Here is a 16646-nt window from a genome sequence, read left to right on the forward strand (position 1 = left end):
GTGTGTGTGTGTGTGTGTGTGTGTGTGTGTGTGTGTGTGAGAGAGAGAGAGAGAGAGAGAGAGAGAGAGAGAGAGAGAGAGAGAGAGAGAGAGAGAGAACTGGTTCAGATAGTTTAGACACAATACAAATGAAGCTTTTCTGTTGGAGATAAGCAGTTCCCAGAGGAAAATACAATCACAAGTACCAAAGATATCATGATCCTTTATCCTCTTCAAGTACTTCGTTGAAGTCCATAGACATTCCTCACCAAGCATCTCCTCTTTAAAGCTCACAATTCTAGTAGGAGATATTTCTTACATTTATGACACAACCCCAGAACAGCAATGTTTCCAAAGGAAATCTTGCAAATTTACCATACAAATATCACAAGAAGCCAAAACCAGTTTCACTCCAATTTTGTCACATTAGATGAAAGAGGGATAAGCTATTCTTGATACAGAGGGTGACCGTTGATTCTTGCAGATATTACTACCAGCTTTCCTGATTCAAGTGTATGTATGAAAAGAAACCTGACTACCTTCTGCCTCTCATACGCTAAGTGTTAAGATAAAACTTGTGCATCACCACAACCATCTACTATCAGCTTTTGTGTAGACAATGTACATACATTTAAATCTTAAGTTCCTAATGTTTATTTATAAGCCACCATCCACCAACAAGCACTTTCAGTAGTCTACACCTATTTCTATTTTGGTTTTTTAAAGTGAATATCAAATGTTTAATTGAACTAAATAAAAAAAAACTGGGGGTGAGGGTACATGACATACATAGCATTAGAAAAACTGGACAATTTTAAGTCAATGTCAGGAATCAGGAATACATGCCTGGCCTAGCCATGAAGCTGGATAATTACCCAGCAACAATGTAGAAGGTAAATATTGGTAGTTACATTTTTGCAAGACAAAAATAATTTACAATTCTATAAAATCTATGTCTCAATAGATGTCTATAGGTTAGCATGAAATCTAATCCTTCAAATTAAAATTAAATGATAGTATGAATTCTGTATGTTCTTCAAGTTAATCTTTAACTATTCTGTTACTGACCATGTGCTTTATTAACAATTTGATTATGTTTGTGTAAAATTCTATTATAGCATAGTATTTCTAAGCAGAAGTTTTTTATTTTGTTTTGTTCTTTGACATACAGTTTCTCTTGTAACAAACAGCCTTGGAGGTCCCGGAACTGAATCTATAGTACAGGCTGGCCTGGCTGAACTCACAGAGATCCACCTGCCTCTATCTCCCAAGTGCTGGGATTAAAGGCATGGACTGCCTGACGAGTAACAATAACTTAGTCCACATTAGATGCTTCAGGAAGGTGTTACAAATTAATAAGTTTGGATTGGAACAAATTACAAATATTCTAAGAGCATTTGTTTATGAAGTAGTATGGGCTTATAAAGTAATTATAAAATTTATTGATCATTATAACACCATATAGCCCTGACATGGTAGGAAGATCACATTATTGCAAAAAAATAGGTCAGACACTATATAAACAGACACGACAGCTGATCCACGTGCAGACTTTTCTTCTTTCTGTTCTTACTAGCATCACTTTCAGTAGTTTGAACTATTATTAACAATATACCAGTAATAGTTGATTCTTTCTGTTTTTGCTATGAAGTCCAGGATGGCTTATACTTCCTAGCAATCCTCTAGTCTTAGCCTCAAGTGATGGGATTTAGGCCAGTATCATCACACCCTCGCTTAATTTTAATAAAAAAGAATAAAAGCTTATCTTTTATATATTCAAGGCAGGTTTTACACTTTCCCACTTTAAAAAAGATTTATTATGGGGCTGGAGAGATGGCTCAGAGGTTAAGAGCATTGCCCACTCTTCCAAAGGTCCTGAGTTCAATTCCCAGCAACCACATGGTGGCTCACAACCATCTGTAATGGGGTCTGGTGCCCTCTTCTGGACATCAGGCATACACACAGACAGAATATTGTATACATAATAAATAAATAAATATTAAAAAAAGATTTTTTTATGTTTCAAAATGTATATGTATGTCTGCATGGCTTTATGTATACCAGTTAGGTATCTATGGAAGCCTGAGGGTATCAGATCCTGTAGAATTGGAGTTATAGGTGATTATGAGCTGTCTGATATAAGTGTGGGGAAGTGAATCTGGGACCTCTTATTAGAACAGCAAACTCGGGATTCTCCTGCCTCTGCGTCCTTTGACAAATACTACTGGCGTGCACCACCACTGCTGGGTGGTGGAGGCGCAAACCTTTAATTCCAGCACAGGGGAGAAAGCTGCAAAAGGATCTCTGAATTAGAAGCTAGCCTGGTCTGCAGAACGAGTCTCCAAAGTTACAGAGAGAAACCGTGTCTTGAACAAAAAGAGCAAACTCAGGTTGGCCAGTGGTGGCGCATGCCTTTAATGCCATCAATTGGGAGACAGGTGGATCTCTGTGAGTTCCAGGCCAGCCTGGTCTACAGACTGAGTTCCAGGAAAGCCAGGGCTGCTATTACACAGAGAAACTCTGTCTTAAAAAAAAAAAAAAATCAAACAACAACAACAACAAAAAGGAACAGCAAACGCTATTAACCACGAGACCTCTCTCCAGTCCCTCTCCCCAAACTATTAAAGTTTACTATCCCATCCCCTAAGATTTATCAAATCTTCTAACTCTCTACCTGGATTTGTTAGGAAATACACTTAAAAGCACTGGCTACTCAATCTTCCAGGTGACCCAGGTTCAATCCCTAGCACTCACACGGTGACTACAACTATGAGTAACTATAGTTGCAGGGAACGCAACACCCTCTTTTAACTGCCATGGGCACTACACACACATGACTTGCAAGCATAAATACAGCATCTACTCTCACATAAAAATAAAGACATAATCAGAAAAGCTGTGATTAGCAGCATAGGATTCTCACAAAGTATGTCCTATTAATAGATGGAATTGGGGCTCACCTGATATTCCAACCCTCTTTCAATAATTCCATGTAATTCTGTCTCAACTATATACACCTTGGTGTGTGTGCATGTGCGCACATGCTGGACTATGCAGAAGGTTAATTGAGGTTGTGGCTCTCTGGTAATATAGCTCTTGAAACAAAAAGCAGTATGGACTTCTTATTTTTTAAAGATTTATTTATTACGTATACAGTGTTCTGGGCACCAGATTTCATTTTAGATGGGTGTGAGCCATCATGCAGTTCAGCATTGCTAGGTAGCAAGAAGGTACATTCTCATTCATCCCCCCCCCCCACTGGATACTAAACCCAGAGCTATATGTAGCAAGTTATGTAAACATTCTACCACTAAGTGGTAACTTTGGCCTTTTTTGGTTGTTTTTGCTCCTCTGTGTAGCCTTGGCTGTCCTGAAGCTCTATAGACCAGGCTGGTCTCGACCGAGGTCCGTCTGCCTCTGCACCTGAGTGCAGGGCCTTGGTTGGCCTGAGACTCACTTTGTCTCAGAATAGGAGAAAAGGCACAAGTCCAGAAAACACTGCAGAAGAGGGGGCAGAAAGATTTTAAGCCAGAGGATCAGGGAGTTTGCTATGAGACTGTGACTCCTAGTAAAGGCAGAGGCAATAGCCATAAAGCCTTACTAATACAGCTCTGAAAACATTCATACAAGCTAACACTGTATGGTCTGAGCGGGTTATATTTAGGAATGTAAATGAGAAACAAAAAGAGGCCATAAATTTGAAGAACAGGGAGGGTATATATTAGTTTTGGAGAAAAGGGAAGGGAGAAATGTTATAACAATTATAATCTGAACAAAGACATGCCTGGCTAGCCCAAAAAATTTTTAAAGAAACACAACGTATATAAAGAGGCTCATAAAAACAGTATGCTGAACATAACTCAAGTAATGAATGACAAGCACAGCAAAGACTACTATGTAGACACCTCTACAGCTTTGAGAAAAATCATTTCTGCTAGAAGAACTAGTAAATGAAGGTCCTCTGAGAGTGCTTCCAATACACTGACTCATGTGTTTAAAATTATGGTAGTTGTGCCAAACGTGGATGGCACACCACTTTAAACCTAGCACTCGGGAGGCAGAGGCAGGTGGATTTCTGTTAGTGACTTACAGAGCAAGTTCCAGGACTGGCTCTGTAACTACTGGGAAACTGTCTTAAAAAACCAAAACCATGGTAATTATACACTGTTTCTCCTTCACTATATACAATATAGATAAATGAGACAAAATATGTAGTCCAGGATGGCTTTAAACTCAGCAGTTTTTCTGCCTCGGAGCCCCAATACTGGAGTCACAAAAAGTCACTATACTAGTTCTGTCAACTATTTTATATAGAATCATTTCTGCTTTAGAGGAAAATTTTTATTATGCTGGGAACTGGCTCAGAATGCAATGATTTTCAACGTAGCAAAACCACATGGTGGCTCACAGCCATTTATAATGGGATCTGATGCCCTCTTCTAGCATTGTGTACATGCAGATATAGTACCACACACATAAAATAAATTAAAATCTTAAAAAAGAATTTGAAAATACATGCATACTAACAGTTTTGTGATTTTTTTTTTGATATAGAGGTATCTCTCATATGCCAATATTAAGAAGCTGACATGGGGACTACTGAAAAACATTGTGTTTCATTATATCAGGAATGGGGAACGAAGTCTAAGCACTGAAAAGGAGTGAACACAAAGCCCACTCCTAATGTGGGATTCCCCTGTGTGTGCAGCGAATATATCTTAATATCATTGGTTAATAAAGACACTATTTTGGCCAATGACAAGTCAGAATAGAACTAGGTGGGAAAACTAAACTGAATGCTGAGAGAAAGAAGGCACAGTCTGAAAGGTAGTGCCATGTAGCTGCCAGAGGAGAAAGACACGAGCCACCATAAACCACAAGGCTCATGGTAAAATATAAAATAATAGAAATGGGTTAATTTAAGATATTAGCGCTAGAGCTGGGCGGTGGTGGCACACACCTTTAATCCCAGCACTTGGGAGGCAGAGGCAGGCAGATCTCTGTGAGTTCGAGACCAGCCTGGTCTACAGAGCTAGTTCCAGGACAGGCTCCAAAAAAAAAAAAACCACAGAGAAACCCTGTCTCGAAAAAAAAAAAAAAGATATTAGAGCTAGCTTGCAATATGCCTAAGTGATTGGCCAAGCCGTGTTGTAATAATACAGTTTATGTGTAATTATTTCATGTCTGGGCGGCAGGGAATGAACAAGCAGTCTCTGCCTACATACTTCTAACCAAGACACTATTGGCAACTAATACCTGCTGGAAAGGGGGAAGGGAAGTGATCAGTTTTTACCAGCTGGGTGTCCCTAGGTATATCAATCCCTACCTGAAGAGCCATAGCAATTAATGGTTGCTGGAGGAGTCATATTCAATAGCAGTGTAGCCAATAAGTTGCTATAGCTCAATTAAATAAACCTTCACTCGAGTAATTAACTCTAATTAATTAAGGCTAGCGTCAAGCTCACAATCCCCCTGCTTACCCTCTTGAGCACTAAGGCGGCTAAGTGTCACCAGAACTACTTCAAGGACTTAAAAACAAAATGTGTAGGGGGGTGGGTGGGGATGCAGGTGCCCATGGAGTTCAGGAGGTATTGGATCCTGAGGAGCTGGAGTAACATTTGGCAGCTCTGAGTCACCTAACATGGGTGATGGGAAGTGAACTTGAGCTTTCTACAAAAGCAGCATGCACTTTTAACTCCTGAGCCATCTCTCTTACCTGAAGTGAAATTTTTGAACAACATCCACGGGGGGGGGGGGGGGGGGGNGGGGGGGAGGGGGGGTGGGGGTGCGGGGGGGGCACAGAAAAATATTTGAAAATGCCATGTATAAGGAATGTGTGTGTAGATCGAAATACATAGTCATAAAGTTATGACTTAAAATTATCATTTTTGTTGGGAGCAGGGGAGAGCCAAATCAGATCACATTTCCTGGTGAAAGCTGGTTCCAGTCTTTAAGAGGTCATTCTAAGGACTGGTAGGTGATAGGCGTGGGACTTGCAGAGATAAGGAGAACATCATACATAAACAACCTTCAGGATAAGGACAGCAAGCAGGTGAATGAGCTGCAATATTAACATCAGTTCTACCAGGAATAGTGAGATCTGATAAGCAGGGAGATTCTACCTTCTGGGCAATCATGTTGCAGATTTCAGGCAGGAAGTCCTCGCTGAGGAGCTTGTAGAGTTGTCGCTCTCGAAGAGAGGTCCTCTCTCGGAAGCTCTCAGTGACCTGTCTCCATTCTTCTTCTGTTTGACAGAGGAGCCACCAGGTACCTTGGCCTGGCCCTCGGGACCCTGCAAAGAAAAATGTTGACCTCAATATGCTGCCCATGAAAGTGTGGAACTCCAGATCAAGTGCTCCTCATGCTTCAGCCCACAACCATTGGGATAATAGGCACTTGACACAATGTCTGCATGATAATCCCCAACCCCTTTTTAAAGAGTCTAAAACTTAGAGATCACCTATCTCTGCTTCCCAAGTGCTAGGATTGTGTATACTTTTAATTTTCCTATTACCGTAATTTTTTGTAAGTAGACAAATACCTGCAAAAACAAAACTATATTGTGATTTAAAGAAAAATTTAACATTCTAGAAATGTTTAATAATGTATTATTTTTCTAGAAAAATGGTTTGGAAACTGAGGCTGTAGAAATGTATTCCTTATCTCGTTTATGACACTGCAAAATGGTTATTCCCTCCAAATTTAAAGAATTTGGATCATATAATTATAATCTCACCAGAGTCCAGGCATGATACATTCTTTTAACCCCAGCACTTGGGAGGCAGAGGCAAGAGGATCTTTGTGAGTTCAAGGTCAGCCTGGTCTACAGTTCCAGGATAGCCAGGGCCACACATAGAGAAAGCCTGTCTCAGAAAACCAAAAATAGAAAAAGAAAAAAATAAAAATCTAATTATGTATATATGTATGTAGGCAACATGCATACAATACTTTCCAGGTCACTGATATTAAAAGGTCATTCTCCAGGAAGGTACTTGTCCATCCATGTTTTTGTCTTTAGTATACTGTGCCAGGTAACAGAACAAAACTAGTTCTGATCTGAGATGGAGGATAGGGAAAAAAATAAAATAAGGAGCAAAAAAAATTGGTGACTGCTATAATCATCCTAACTACTGAATGGTTAGAAAAGCGTTATCACTGTGTATGTTAAAGAATTCTATTGACTTTGACAGACAGCAACAACGATCATTATTACCATTTCTTGTCAGTAGGTCAGATGCCAACACGTTTTCTTCCTGCTTTTCACTGAAACACAGGAAAAAGAAAAGGTAGTTAAAACAAGACACTGACATGCCCAAATTGTTTGGAATTTCTTGCAGTTATGGATCCAGTTAGCACAATGGTGGCTGGGGATGGGGTGAGCTGTCAAAATTCAAAGTTAGGAAGACTAATTCTAATAAGAAATAAAAGTAGAATGTAGGGTATGCTTGCTGTAGGAAACCTGAGTATCAAGATTATGGCATCAGTTCCAAGGAAGAAATGGTACTGTCGAAATTCTGGCTCATGGTACACTAAGGAGGACATGTTGTTAACTTACCCTTATCTAAGGAAGATGCAAGAAAATGGGCTAAAAAGTTGAACTTCCTCTGCTCAAGGTCTGTCGCTTACCAGCAGAGGGTAGCACGAGCCCACATGTACCAATGCAATGGTTCTAAGTTTCCAACAATAAAGTAGGTACACAACAGTTTTCTGTTTATACAAGAGCATGTGGACATATCAGGAAACCCCCAAAAATAGATTTTGAATATATACATACATCACAGGACATTTTCCATAAAATCACTAAGCAAGAAATAGGCAGTTGTAATCTACTTAAATTTAACTGATCTACTTATTAACCATAAGATTTCTTAAGAATCCTTTCTATAACCAATCTCTTTACCAAAGCCTTGCTATGTAGTCCAAACTAGCTTGAAACTGAGGATCCTTCTGCCTCAGCCTTTGTTGTTAGGGGAGAAGAAAATTTAAAAATAAAAATAAGCAAATCACTGAAAATGCCATTGCCACTGCAAACCTATCTAAATTAAGTAGAATATTTACTCTATGAGAAGAGGGTATTATGTTACTAGAAATGTTAAGGGCCCAAGTTTGACCCTCAGTACCTACATTACTTTTTTAGAAAGCAAAGCTTGTGTGCTAGCTAGTTTTAAGTCAACTTGACACACGCTAGGGAACCTCAATTAAGAAAATGCCACCATAGGATCCAGCTGTACAGCATTTTCTCAATTAGCGATCAGTGGAAGAGGGTGGTGCCATCCCTGGGCTGGAGGTCCTGGCTTCTAGAACAAAGCAGGCTAAGCAAGCTAGTAAGCAGCACCTCTACTTGTTCTCTGCCTCTGGGTTTCTGACCTGTTTAAGTTCCTGTTCAATGACAGACTAGAAAGTGTAAGCTGAATAAACCCTATTGCTCCCAACTTGCTTTGGGGGTACAGTGTCTCATCACAGCAATAGAAATCCTAAGACAGCCAGCATGTAATCCCAGTGCTAGCAATGTAAACCCAAATCAAGGAAGAAACGAACATCAAGCTCTGGCATCCATGTTTGCACAACTCCCTCCACATACGCATAAACAAAGTAATGATATAAAAAAAAAAGCAATGATATATGAAGTTTTCCAGATGCAAATGATGTACTTTTCTTTCCTAAAATTAAATATAAAATTAAAGATTCAAAAAGTTTTACATTTTATCTTTTCTTCATTGTACTTGTTCAGATACCTTAATTACTACAGTGAAAGAATTAAGAATTCTAATCCTAGAATGATATATAACAACTCTACTAAAAGTTTAACTAGTCAATGTTTGGTAGGAGTAGGCTAGGAAAAGGAACCCCTTGTGGATTCTATCACTGTACTATATCCATAGCCTAAAATAATCATGCAATTAAACTGCCTCACTTTCTTATGGTATAACAACACATTTTAAAATGTGCGTTAAAATGCAGCCTTCATTTTCTTGTACTGCCATGTGCTGTCCTGTTCAGTTTAATCCTCACTAAATGAGCAGTTATCATCCAATACAATAAGAGGCTCAGGGAGGCAGGTAACTTGATAGATGTCATGCAGACAGGGTTGCTTGACAATTTCATGGACTCTGGCTCAGGTCTCTAAGCAATTATCTATGTATGCCCTGTTCATGCACAAGTAAAGACAGAGTGTGAGGTGAAGTTAAGGTTCCTTCCAGCATGAGAGCTGTGAACACAAATCAATGAGATTTCTTACCTTGAAATAATTTCCTCTTGTACTTTTTTCCGTTTTGGAGGTCTTCCTCTTCTTTTGCCTGTTTTTCCAGGAACATTCGAGACATTTTTTTGTCTTTCACTTTCCCTAAGAAACAATATCGTTAAATAGAAATGTTCTAGAGTATTACTTAAAACTAATATAATTTTAGCATTTATTAGTAATCACAGCATTCTCTGCCACAAGGATACGAAAATGGATTATGCAAAATAGCAGAAACAGGGAATAGACAGCTTAATTTTTCTTACACAGGGATAACAAAATGTGAAATCATGAAACATTGACATTCTATTAAAGTGTAACATCTAACCCCTTGCTAAGAGCAAGCACTGCTCATAGCAGTAAGAAAGTCTCAATAAAACCAGAGCTTAGCATCATTATAGGCACCATGATAATGAGAAGTAACGATGGTGGACCGTGAAGTTTCTAAGACAGATTACCAATCCTAATAGAAAAAAGGAGTACTCAAAGCCTGCAGTATTAAACAGTTTGTGGAACTGTATAGGTGCTTATTGGGAATCCTTTATGTATACCTATAGTGGGACATTTGTTTAACTATGAAAAGACGTGTTGCCGGTTTACTTACCTGACTAAGGTACCTGATTGGTCTAATAAAAAGCTGAATGGCCACAGTGAGGGGAGGTATAGGCGGAGTGCTGGGCAGGGAGAGAGTAAGTAGGAGGAGGAATTTATGCTCAGCAGACAGGGAGGAGGCAGGAAAAGCAGGACATACATAATGAAAGAAAGGCATAAAGCCCCAACAGAAAACACAGATGAATAGAAACAGATTAAATTAAAAGAGCTAGTGGGACCTAAGCTAAGTTCAAGCATCTTTATTTGGAAGCTGATTGGCAGCCAAAACAAAATGCCAAATTCCAAGTATTGCATTAGAAAAAACAAACAAGTGCATGCCGGGCAATGGTGGCGCACGCCTTTAATCCCAGCACTCAGGAGGCAGAGGCAGGCGGATCTCTGTGAGTTGAGACCAGCCTGGTCTACAGAGCTAGTGCCAGGACAGGCTCCAAAGCCACAGAGAAACCCTGTCTCAAAAACAAAACAAAACAAAACAAAACAAAACAAAACCAAAACCAAAACCAAAAAAAAAGAAAAGAAAATACAAGTGCTATATAATTCTGATACATTAACTTTCACAGTCTTCAACCCCCAGACAGATACAGGGATTCTCTACGTAACAGCTCTGGCTATCCTCAAACTCACACTATAGACCAGGGTTGTCCTCAAACTCAGAGATCTGCCTACCTCTGCCTTGCAAGTGCTCAGATTAAAGGCGTGTGCCACAATACCTGGCCTTTTTCATAGCATTCTAGAGCAGTTCTCACAGCCATTATGTTAGAGACAGTACCTGCTCAAGGAGAGTTCTCCATTGGATCTTCCTTGTACTGGGTCTTCTTTGTACATCCGTGTACCATAGAAGTACCAGTAGAGTGCACCTGAATTGTCTTCACCCAAAGGTTCCACTCGGAGACTATCCGCATCCAGACCCTGGGGAGAAAAGGAAAATAGATTTGTAAAAATAAAGAACATAAAACAGGAGAAAACTAAAATGACAATTCAAACCTGACACTTAGAGACACCTCATATTTTAACATCCTAATATGCTGTACATAATTTTCTAATAGAATAGATGAAATACAGACAGACTAGGAGGGTACCTTCTTTGATAAACAAAATGAGGAAATTCTAGGTGCTCCCTATAACCAACCATAGCTCCCATGCACAAAAACAGGAATCAAAAAGAACTGTACAACTCTTTGGCTTAGAGTTGCTATTTTATGTGTACACATGTAAAAGGAAGGACTGTCATACTAAATACAATCGGAACACTCAAAGCAGTTCTTACTCAAAGAACTCACTTTTTACTCTCAACAATCCTCCTGCCTCAGCCTCCCCAATACTGGTATTACAGAGGCTCAACAGGAGTAAATTTCTACCATACTTATATGCATACTTCTAATCAGATGTTCTGAAGGCTTTGTTTTATGTGGTTTTGCACTATACTAAACACTAAAAAATAAAGAAATGCATGTGTCTGTGTGTGCCACATATGTGCAGGTAGCCATGGAGAACAAAGAGATTCCCTAAAGCTGGAAGAGTGGTGAGAGCTTTTAACCACTGAGACATCTCTCTACACAACAAAACACCTTCTGAATTATGGCTGAGACCCAGGAAAGCAATTTCCAGTGATTTACAGGGAATGATCTGTACTGGTCTTCCCACTGTTAATGGGACTGCACTAAGTTATATGACTTTTATGTGTCTGTGCACAGGGCTCAACTGAGAACTGCTATATTTAATCAAATGATTGAGTAGGATTAGAAATTGCCCTCCTAAGCCTTGGTGGAACAGTCTCAGGAGGCAGAGTCAGGTAGATCTCTGAGTTTCAGGCCAACCTGGTCTTCAAAGCAGATCCAGGACAGCCAGGGCTGTTACACAGAGAAACCCTGTCTCAAAAAAGTGTGTGTCTGGGGGTGGGGGAATAGCTTCAAGTCTCTGGAGCTGTTAATTACAGGGAAAAAAAAAATCAGTGGCAAATTCATTCCTGTTTTGTATGAAGACAAGATTACAAGTAGGTTTTCCTGTATGAGATAATGCTCAGGAAATGAAAAGAAACAAATTTAAAAGTTATCTATCTGTATGGCTTGCATTCCTTTGGTCACATGGGCATGAATTTCTATAAAAGTCATTATCAATTAAGAGCATGAAGTCTACTATGAATAAGTTAAACTCCTGCTTCTCAATACTGTTAGATTTCAGGCTCAAAGTGCTGGCTTCTTACTGCTCTAGAAAAGAAGCTTGCTAGAAAGGTACCTTGAGAAGATCAAAGACATCATCTGCATCTAGCCGGTAATCACAGAGGCGATGAAGAATCTCTACCCGAGTGCGCAGAGGAAGGTCTTGAAAACTGGCTTCTCTCAGAGGGTTGGGCTTTCCTTCTTCAAGCTCCCAACGATAGTTAATGATATCTTCCAGGTAGCTGTGGAATGTCTGAGGCCTAATCAAATGGCCCCAAATCCACAAATACATTAATATAAAACAGAAGATGGGGAGAGGAAAGCTGACAATTTATAAAATAAAATAACAGTTAAAAAAGGACATTAAAGCCTTTGACTGAAATTATGTATTAGACTATATCACTTCATCAAATCACAAAGATAAACTGAATCAAAAGAATATTTTTGTCAGGTGGTGCACACATCTTTAAACCCAGTACTTGGAAGGCAGAGACAGATCTCTGTGAGTTGGAGGTCAACCTGGTCTGCAAATCAAGTTCCAGGAGAGTCAGAGCTGTTACATGAAAAACCCTGGGGGTGGGGTGGGAATTTTCACATAATGGGTTATCTTACTTTAACTAAGATGAACAACTCTGCTTAATCGTGTAAAATCCAAAGTAGAGGCAACAGTCTCACCCTCTGCTCATACTATTGAATTTTATAGTGATGTGGGAGTGATTTCTTATTAATAAAGAAACTGCCTAGGCCCCTTGATAGGCCAACCCTTAGGTGGGTGGAGTAAACAGAACAGAATACTGGGAGAAAGAAGCTTAGTCAAGGAGTCGCCATGATTCTCCCACTCCAGACAGAGGCAGGTTAAGATCTTTCCTGGTAAGCGCACCTCGTGGTGCTACATAGATTATTAGAAATGGGTTAAGAAGCTGAAACTAATGGGCCAGGCAGTGTATAAAAGAATACAGTTTCTGTGTAATTATTTCGGGGCATAAGCTAGCCAGGCGGGCGGCCGGATGCCGGGGACACAGCCTCGCCGCTCCTAGTACTACATTATAGCGTTCCCATAATAACATGCTTTAAAATTGGGGGTGTGACTTAAGGCTATCAACCCTTACAAAAACAGTCTGCACAAATGCATTTACTGATAATATAGGTTAAGATGCAAAGATATAGAAAAGCATCTTAATATCATATCACTTTAATGTGCATACACAATTACACTATATACTAATTTTTTTCTTTTAAAAAATTAGTTTATGCTGGGCATGATGGTACATGTCTTTAATCCCAACACTTGGGAGGAGGAGGAGGCAGATGGTTCTCTGTGAGTTTCAGGACAGACTGGGCTTATATAGAGACCAGGTTACAAAAACACAACAAAGAAAAATCAGACAAAAACAGACAAAACAAACCCCAAACACTGTGTGGTCAGGTGTTTCTTATGTGTGTGTTACGGTTCACATGTGGTGACCACAGAACACCTTGTGGAAATTGGTTCTACCCTTCTACCACAAGGAACCTGGGGCTCCCACTTAGGTCATCATGGGCCTGTCATACTTTATATTCATCTTGTATGTTGTCTGGCGTGGTCTTAGTTCCTGGTGTCATGTGGTCCTATAGCCACTGCTTCCTAAGTACCTGGAGTACAGGTGTACGCCACTGTAACTGGGTAATCTAAGCTTTGAACATGGGTATTTCACAAAAAAAAATTAATATTTTACTACACAATGACAGTTTGGAGAACTGAAGGAATTGTCAGTTAATACTTATGAGCCAGGTATCAGGGGCTAGGTTAAAAAAAAAACGCCTATGTAGAAATTAAGAAAGTAGTTACTGTTGAAGGTTATGTGAGCAAACTGTGTAAAGATGTGTATATATAAACAAAAACACAAATTAAATTTTATGTAACCCTGGCTGTCCTGGAACTCACAAAGATCTGCTGTGGGATAATGGTCTTATACTTTGTAAAGATCTGTCAACTTGTATTGTTTTAATAAAACACTGATTGGCCAGTAGCCAGGCAGCAAGTATAGGCTGGGCAATGAGAACAGGAGAATTCTGGGAAGAGGAAAAGTCAGTCTGCAGTTGTCACCCAGGCACAGAGAAAGCAAGATGAGAATGCCTCGCTGATAAAAGATACCAAGCCATATGGCTGACAGAGACAAGAATTATGGGTTAATGTAGGATGTAAGAGTTAATAAGAAGCCTGAGCTAATAGGCCAACCACATTATAACTAATGTAGACCTCTGTGTGTTTCTTTGGGACTGAATGCTTGGCAGGACAGAAAGCTCTGACAACAAAGATCTGCCTGGCTCTGACTCTCGAATGATGGAATTAAGAGTGTGCCAATGGCCGGGGGTGGTGGCGCACGCCTTTAATCCCAGCACTCGGGAGGCAGAGGCAGGCGGATCTCTGTGAGTTTGAGACCAGCCTGGTCTACAAGAGCTAGTTCCAGGACAGGCTCCAAAACCACAGAGAAACCCTGTCTCGAAAAACCAAAAAAAAAAAAAAAAAAAAGAGTGTGCCAATATTTCCAAATTTCACCTTGGTATCAACTCTAAAAAGCTAAATCTACAGCCCCACTTAGTATGTGTAGTGTTCATGTGTGATAAGAGGCACGCACACACAACACACACCTACACAGAGGGTGCCTTTTCCAATAATAGCTCTCCACATTCTATATGAAGACAGGTCTCATCTGAACACAGAGCTTACCAATTCAGTTAGTCTAGCTAGCCAGTTTATGATGCCTGAGAACTGGGATTACATTCAGGTGTGGCCTGCATTTAAACAGGTCCAAAGGATTGGAGCTCGAGTTCTCTTTCTTGCATGTCAAGCTTTAAACCCCTGAATAATCTTGTCAGCCCATTAAGAACTTTTAAAAAATGCAACAAGGTGTCTGTCTATGTGACACTGAGGCCCCTTAGACTGGGAGGGGGTGATGATGATGATGATGATGAAATATTCTGTAAAAACTGATAAACTGCAGCTAAATGGAAACTTTTTAAATTCTTTCAAGAACAAGCAAATATATTTGAAAGATATATATCTGAATAAAACATATCATCTAAAACAAGATATACATCTGAATAAAACAGTAAAGCTAAAAACATCAGATGCTGCAAAGATACGTAGCATTAGTGTACTAGTAGAAACAGAAGTATAACTGCTTTGGAAAGTTTGAAGCTCTTAGCATATGACCCATTATTTATCAAAAGAAATAAAAAATGACTACAAACATTCCCATGTATATGTTCACAGTAACTTGTGGGGAATATTATTCATGGTATGTGACTTTTGTTTATGATGCACTTGTTTAACTCTGTGAAGCTGTGAGTCTTTACCTGTCTAAAACACCTAATGGTCCTATTAAAGAGACGAGCAGCCAATAGAGAGGCAGAAGCAAGGATAGGTGGGGCAGGCAGGCAAAGAGATAAATAAAAGGAGACCCGAGGAGAACATTAGGGATCAGCCTCCCAGCTACACAGCAAGCCATGGAGAAAGAAGAAGAAGAAGAAGAAAAAAAAAGGTACACAGAAACAGAGAAAGGTAGTCGGGATAATTTAAGTTTTTTTTTTAAAAGTGGGCAAGAAACAAGCCAATCTAAACTTGGGCATTCCTAAGAATAAGCCTCCATGTGATTTATTTGGGAGCTGGATAGTGGGCTCCCAACAGTAACTTGGTTTATAACAATCTTACATTAGAAGCAACACAATGTCCATCAATAAATGACAGTTAATTTTGTGTCTTATTTTTCTACACCCAATTTAATTCTTCATTCCTCCAAAAAGAAAAAAGTTACTGGTAGTAAGTATACAGCGACACCAGATTGCAGCACCTAGGTCCTGAGTAGAGCAGTGACTGTGTTGGATCATTTGTCAAGAATGTCTGGCTTCAGAGTCACTACATGCAGTAATTGCGCAGTGGAATCGGGGGGGGGAGGGGGGGGTCACAAAATTAAGACTGCACCATAAGGAAAGACCCTGTCTGAAAACACCTGGAAACAAAATATCAGCTATGGGTTGAAAAGATGGCTCTTGCAGAGGATCTAGGTTTAATTTCCAGCACACACATGGCAGCTTAAAACCACTGTGGGAGGTGCTGTTGCCCTCTTCTGGCCTCCACCAACACTGAATGCATACAGTGTACACTTAGATGCAGGCAAAACATCCACATATAAAATAAATCTTTTAAAAAAGACATCTCAATAAAGACACATTCGAATGCACATTTAGCAGTGATTACAATTTCTGAACAAATGTGCTTTTTCTGCATTGAGAACAAAACTTCTAAACTCTTAAAATATTTTAAGTGGTCAACAAAAAATTCTAACATTATGTTGGATATAGAATTAACCCTTAAAAAACTAAGTTTATAACTGATAAAACTTCTATTTATAATGGAAACAAAAGCAAGCAAAGACCCCAGCTGAATTATAAATTAGTCTGTTACATAAAAAGCATTCTTAAAAAGATGAACTCATTACAGTAAGAATTTAATGGCAGGTATTTTTATGCTATACACACACACACACACACACACACACACATCACCGCAGTATGAAGATATGGTATGCTTTATTCCTATCTTCACTCTTGACAGAAGTTATTTTTTTTTTTCTTTTTCTTTTTTTTTTCTTTTTGTTTTGTTTTGTTTAGTTTTT

General features: G+C 39.4%; 1 protein-coding gene across 6 annotated transcripts in view; it reads right to left on the bottom strand.

Moving 5' to 3' along the window:
• Cecr2 (CECR2 histone acetyl-lysine reader) overlaps nucleotides 1-16646 on the bottom strand; it is a 106571-nt gene that overhangs the window by 28610 nt on the left and 61315 nt on the right. For all 6 annotated transcript variants that reach the window (XM_050164002.1, XM_050164003.1, XM_050164001.1 and 3 more), the window contains exons 3-7: nucleotides 12065-12248; nucleotides 10599-10738; nucleotides 9218-9322; nucleotides 7193-7242; nucleotides 6102-6271 (exon numbers count right to left, since the gene is read on the bottom strand). In XM_050164002.1, the coding sequence (XP_050019959.1) occupies nucleotides 6102-6271; nucleotides 7193-7242; nucleotides 9218-9322; nucleotides 10599-10738; nucleotides 12065-12248 (649 nt within the window). The remainder of the gene's footprint in view (nucleotides 1-6101; nucleotides 6272-7192; nucleotides 7243-9217; nucleotides 9323-10598; nucleotides 10739-12064; nucleotides 12249-16646) is intronic.

The sequence above is a fragment of the Alexandromys fortis genome, unplaced genomic scaffold (genome assembly GCF_014885135.2).
Source record: "Alexandromys fortis isolate MF-2015 unplaced genomic scaffold, M_Fortis_MF-2015_v1.1 scaffold_150, whole genome shotgun sequence".
Classification (NCBI taxonomy): domain Eukaryota; kingdom Metazoa; phylum Chordata; class Mammalia; order Rodentia; family Cricetidae; genus Alexandromys; species Alexandromys fortis.